At 41.6% G+C, this 6,118-nt stretch overlaps 1 protein-coding gene across 1 annotated transcript in view; it reads left to right on the forward strand.

The window, feature by feature from the left end:
• Positions 1-448: 448 nt before the first annotated feature.
• LOC135224464 (NADH dehydrogenase [ubiquinone] 1 subunit C2-like) overlaps positions 449-6,118 on the forward strand; it is a 72,428-nt gene continuing 66,758 nt past the window's right edge. Inside the window, 1 exon segment of the mRNA XM_064263464.1 lies at positions 449-722. Within this exon segment, the coding sequence (XP_064119534.1) occupies positions 449-722 (274 nt within the window).

The raw sequence follows: 6,118 nt of genomic DNA on the forward strand, positions 1-6,118 counted from the left end.
GCCTATTTGTACACAGTATTAACTGCGTTCTTTCCAGAAATATTTGAATTCAGCTGAGCAGTATATCGAACTATATATTGAAAAACGTCAATGTAACTATTTTTTCTTTATCGCATAGTATTCAAGTACTCGTTTTTTAGTACAATCAAAGAAAAATTTCGAGTGAAATTGATTAAATACAAGAACTTTTCCTGCGGCAACCAGTTGGTCTCAGTTTGCATCTCAAACGTACAATTGGGGCTCTTTTTATCTATTAATACAGTTCTGTGATATAGAAATCCGGCTTTATCTCGAAAATACGGATAACAATTTTTCCGAACGATGAATTATGCACCTTTGGCATATACTTTGTTTGAATTTTGTGAATTAATGACAAAAATAGTATATTATATTATAAATAATAGTAGAATTCCTTCACCAATAACATTTCCTCCTTTTTCTATCCTGGATGATCATTGGCACGGCGAGAGCCAGAGACACCGAGCAGAAGTCAGACAGAGTCGTCAGTGACCGTCAGTGGAGACCGTCACCGCAGTCGGCAGACGACAACATGGAGCTTGACGAAAGAACGGAAATCGACCCTGCAGAATATTTCAACCCAGATCGGCCAGCCCGTGACCCGGGTCCTATCAGGAAGCATTGGTATCCTATCGTTGTTGGTATGGGAGGAGTCATGTTTGCCTGCTTTGCCAATTCCCTCACGAGAAGACCTCCTTTCAGTGGTGAGTATTACTACTACCTACTAGGCACTACCTAGTAGCCTAGTACTAGCTATATTACCAGTACGACTTTTAAGTAGCCTAAGCTTATTTTATTTTTTCTTCTAAATTTAAGAAAAATAAATTGAGGGTGGTGATGCTCAAGAGCTGGTGTTGTGTCCTGTCCGGCCCCTGGGTTGCCATCTTAAAAGGACACGGCAACTTAGGGCAGGCTACCTCAGACTTTTTTTTTTAGCACAGGACATAGGGTAAAAAACCGCATGGTACAGGGGTGGACCATGTACGATCAATGAGTACAACTCCCAAAAAAGTACATAATAACGCGTCCTGACATCGGAGATCGGCATCAGTCGCGACTTCTTGTTGGTGAGAACGGAGCTAGGGTAGAATATCACAGCAGGCCAAGCAGGCCACCTACAAAATCAACGCTAGCCCACCCTCCGAAAAAGTACATTATAATGCTTCCTGACACCGGAGATGGGCATCAGTCGCGACTTATTGTTGGTGGTGAAAAACGGAGTAAAGACCTCTACTCTCCTTTCGAAGTAAGTATTTTCTCCAAAGTTAGAAATTAAGGCCAAATTTTTAAGATTTAAACAGAGTGGTACTGAAAATGGCGCCCACGGCAGTGGAAGTCTCACCAAAACGCTTTAGAAATTTTTACTTACACTAAAATGCTTTCGAAGATTGACGCCATCTTCGATGTTTACGGAGTCGCTTGTGTCACAAACTTTCCATTTCCTGTGATAAATCCGCACACCACTTGTACCCACAGATGGTGGAGCACTTTTATCACAACAATCGAAACACGATTTCTCACCAACAACAAGCCAGGAGTAAACAGCTGTTTGGGTAGAAGATGACGAGAAGCGTGCTCTTAGCTAATTTTTAAATAAGTAGTAAAACATCAATATTTTACATATTTATGATGATTAATTTGAAAATATTCGTTATTGAAAAAGTAACTCGACTCTGACTCAAATTTAAGTAATTATTTTTCTGAATTAGAACGTTCTTTTAAGTTCTGTATTATGACGTCACGACATCTTGACTTTCGTACCTATTGTAAATAATTGCTATACTCAACTGTCATTGCAGAACAGTTTACCAGTTATTCATGCAGATTGTTATCAGCTATACATGTAATTGTTATAATCGTAATGCGCATATAGGTAGAACATCACAGCAGGCCAAGCAGGCCACCTACAATCAATGCAAGCCACCCTCCGAAAAAGTACATTATAACGCGTCCTGACACCCGAGATTGGCATCAGTCGCAACTTCTTGTTGGTGAGAAACGGAGCTAAAGGACTCTACTCTTCCTTTCGAAGTAAGTATTTTCTCCAAAGTTAGAAATTAAGGACAAATTTTAAGATTTAAACAGAGGGTACTGAAAATGGCGCCCACGGCAGTGGCAAATCTCACCAAAAACGCTTTAGAAATTTTTACTTACAACTAAAAATGTTTCGAAGATTGACGCCATCTCGATGTTTACGGAGTCGCTTGTGTCAACAAACTTTCCATTTCCTGTGATAAATCCGCACAACCACTTGTACCCACAGACGCTGGAGCACTTTTATCATAACAATCGAAACACGATTTCTCACCAATAACAAGCCAGGCGTAAACAGCTGTTTGGGTAGAAGATGACGAGAAGCGTGCTCTTGGCTAATTTTTAAATAAGTAGTAAAACATCAATATTTTACATATTTATGATGATTAATTTGAAAATATTCGTTATTGAAAAAGTAACTCGACTCTGACTCAAATTTAAGTAATTATTTTTCTGAATTAGAACGTTCTTTCAAGTTCTGTATTATGACGTCACGACATCTTGACTTTCGTACCTATTGTAAATAATTGCTATACTCAACTGTCATTGCAGAACAGTTTACCAGTTATTCATGCAGATTGTTATCAGCTTATACATGTAAGTATAATCGTAATGCGCATATATATCTTATTATTTACTTTTTGGATATATGAAGATGTTTTACTGCTGGAATTATCGCCGTAGTGTGACGCAATCGTTTTCGGTCCATGGCCTCTGTCTGTTTTCGCACCATAAGAAATTATGGGCCGAATTTGCAATGACCAGAAAGTCGTAAAAGAGGAAAGTTAGCATTGAGGGCATATGTTTTGACTGAGAAAAATACAAATTTTATTCAATAGCTAGCTTGTAAAAAATACTTGGTTATAAAAACTTGATTGACAACTAAGCAGCATGGTCTACTATGGGTTTCAGAGACAGTGCAAGCACGTTTTTGGGCAATACCTATTTCTGTAACGAACACTCTTAACAGAACGAGATTTTGCTATAGTGCATTACACCCAGTGCCGTAATTTATAAGGGTATCGTGAATCACTAATCGTAAAGAATAACGACACTTGTCCTTGTACCAAGAGACAAAAACTCCATTATGCAGAAATGGAATACGAAACACGCGTATAAAGCTCCACCTACCCTCTCCCCCCCCCTCCCCCCCCCTCTCCACCGCCATCCCTTTTCTTCTCGTTCCTCCGCCTCTCTCTCTCTCTCTCTCTACTCTCTCTCTCTCTCTCTCTCTCTCTCTCTCTCTCATCTCTCTCTCTCTCTCTGTTGCCATTCGGCATGTGTTGACCCTCCAAACTGGGTATAAGACTACACACAAAACGTTGAAATTGGTGAAATTAGGCTATGTATTGGAAGTATATATACATAAATATTAAAGCAATTTTATCATTATTGCATACTATTGACAACTAGAATTCATGAAAACGTTTATAAACCTGTTAAGCGTCACCCACGTAATAATACGTTTACCGCGATCTACTCGTTAGCGCCTTCAACGGGATATTACGTTCAAGACTTTAACTGTGCTTGTCAAGCCGTCAGCCCCGTAATAATACGTTTACTCGTATAGAAAGTGTAGGAACATCATTTGGTAACACTGCTCAGCACATGGGAAACTTATTTCCAGCCTGGCAACTCTTTCTTGGTGATCGCTTATGCTAGAAAAACTGCCTGTCCCTGTTGGTTTTTCTTTCAATACGCTTCGGGCGTTTATCGAGACAAATTGGATTTCGCGTCTTTCACAATGAATGTCCCAAAAGAGGAGGCATATTTCTTCAGGTGAGATCAATCAAATACTAGATGAGGAGTGTGATATTGATAACCTATTTGATGATGAGAGCTCTAGTTCTGAATCCTCCAGTGTGATGATACAAACTTTTCTTCCAATTGCGGGAGTGATGATGACTTTTCTTTGCCGAGTGACTGGACTCCGAGAGAGAGAGAGAGAGAGAGAGAGAGAGAGAGAGAATTTCCTACAGTTAATTACAGTATGAATAACAAGCATAAAAATCATATTAACTTTGAAAAACTATCATCAGTGCTATGATCGCTGATTACAAAAAAAGCGTGACGGTACGTTAGCAGCGAGCTCATCAGGGGCGGACGCTTAACAGGATAATAATGGAACGCGTATGTGTGAAGCCTCCACTAATGTGGCAACGATGATTTTGCCATTCTTAGCATGCAAACATTAAAGCATGCAAACATTAAAGGTTACATTTATTTCTGGCATACGATTATTAAAGAAATTCAAAATACTAATAAAGACTGAAATCAATGAAAAGTGCTAGCAAAAACAAAAAAGCAAAAAAAAAAAAAAAAAAAAAAACGTAGTCGTTCCTCTGCACTTTTCCGTATTCGTTCCTCTATGGTTTTTCGGCAGCCAGATGTACGAAAACGTTAGAAACATTTGATTTTATCTACTTTAGAAATATCTGTAATTTTTTCGGGGTAATTTGGTTGCAAAAAAAGGGATAATATTCATGAATTAAATCAAAATTTTTAAATAACAAAGTAAATTTAAACTAAATAACGAGTAAAGTAACAGTTTAGGGAATAAAACTTGCAGTTCGTCGTCTGTCGTCGTCTGCTGTTCGAAATTGTGTTTATGGCGCGCGCGCTTAGAAACCAGGAACAGCAATGGGTTTTAAAGTGCAATGTGGAGTGAACTGAGACCAAAATGTGTATAATAACAATCAAATAAGCACTGTGGAGTTTCAGTTGTGATGGCAGTAAGGATAAAAAACCGCCGATTACAAGGTAAGAATGAATTCAGTTCCAACCATAACCCCGGGAATAACAAGTTTCATACTTTCACTAATATAGGGCAACAAAATGTTGTTTTATTGTGCTGATTACAACTGCAATCTTGAGTAAGATCAATAAACGTTACATACATACGCTAACATTGTTCAATGAGTGCTGGGAAGGCTGGGGAAAGATGGTGGCCGTCACTGATGAGAACCGTCCATGCAAAAACGTAGCCGCCATATTGGATTTCAAAAACTGCCTTGAAAACATATTTTGTTCCGATACGTAATAACAAACCATCGGTCCTTTAACAATAGGAAGTAGCTAGCGGCAGCTGGAAACGGTCGTAAGCTTCGAACGAAGGGGAGAACGGTAGTTAACTGCTTGTCCGATCGTCGCGCGCCGCGCGACTGGGAGGTAAACAAATCACTTTTGCTTTCGGCGCTGTGTGGAGGACGTGTTCGCCATCGCTCTGCCCGCTTGTCGTTTGCTTCATCTTTGAGTATTTGTTTTCTCTTTCTGTATATCAGGAGTGATTGTAAGTACTTTTTTCTCTATTCAATTGATTTGCAATGAGTGAATTAGAGGAGTTTGAGATTTCACCGCGCCCTCCAGTCGCCCGTAGAGTGTGTCCCGGGCTGGAGGGACGTAAATGTGGGGGGTTCAGGTCTTTTGTTGAGGTGGACCCCCACGAGGTTTGTTCTCGTTGTCGAGGGCGAGAGTGCTCCCGCAACGAGCCATGTATGGTTTGTATGAATTGGTCCGAGGCGCAGTGGGTGCTGTACGAGGGCAGGAAGAGACTTAGGCCGGCCAAGAAGTCATCGGAAAGTCCAGTGACTCCTTTGGTGACGGACACTTCGTCCTCTTTCCTGCCTCCCGCGCCAGCCCCCACGGTTTGCGCCTTCCGTGCGGGGGGGTAGCGGAGTCCCTTTTCCTCTCTCGATCCGTCGAGTGTGGAGGAGGGCGCCCGCTACCCGGACGTACAGCTGTATTCGGGGTCTTCTGTCTGCTCTGGGGGGGGTATTTCGCCCCCAGGCGCGGGAAGCCCCTCCTATTAACCCGACTGTTGCTTTCCGCAGGTTGTGCCAGCAGCGAAGGCACGACTTGGGACAGGTGTGGGAGTCGCTGGGACTTGCAGGGAGTGCCCAGCATCCAGGGGTTGCTACAGCGTTGGCGGGGGTTCGGCCGTGGTCACTCATGGTGCGGTGACCACCACGACGAACCACATTAACTACCCCTGCGTATGAGATGCCACCACATCTTGTATATACGCTCATATAATGTCGGTGACCCACGGGGTGGCAGTACAAAAACC

The sequence above is a fragment of the Macrobrachium nipponense genome, chromosome 12 (genome assembly GCF_015104395.2).
Source record: "Macrobrachium nipponense isolate FS-2020 chromosome 12, ASM1510439v2, whole genome shotgun sequence".
NCBI classification, from domain to species: Eukaryota; Metazoa; Arthropoda; class Malacostraca; order Decapoda; family Palaemonidae; genus Macrobrachium; species Macrobrachium nipponense.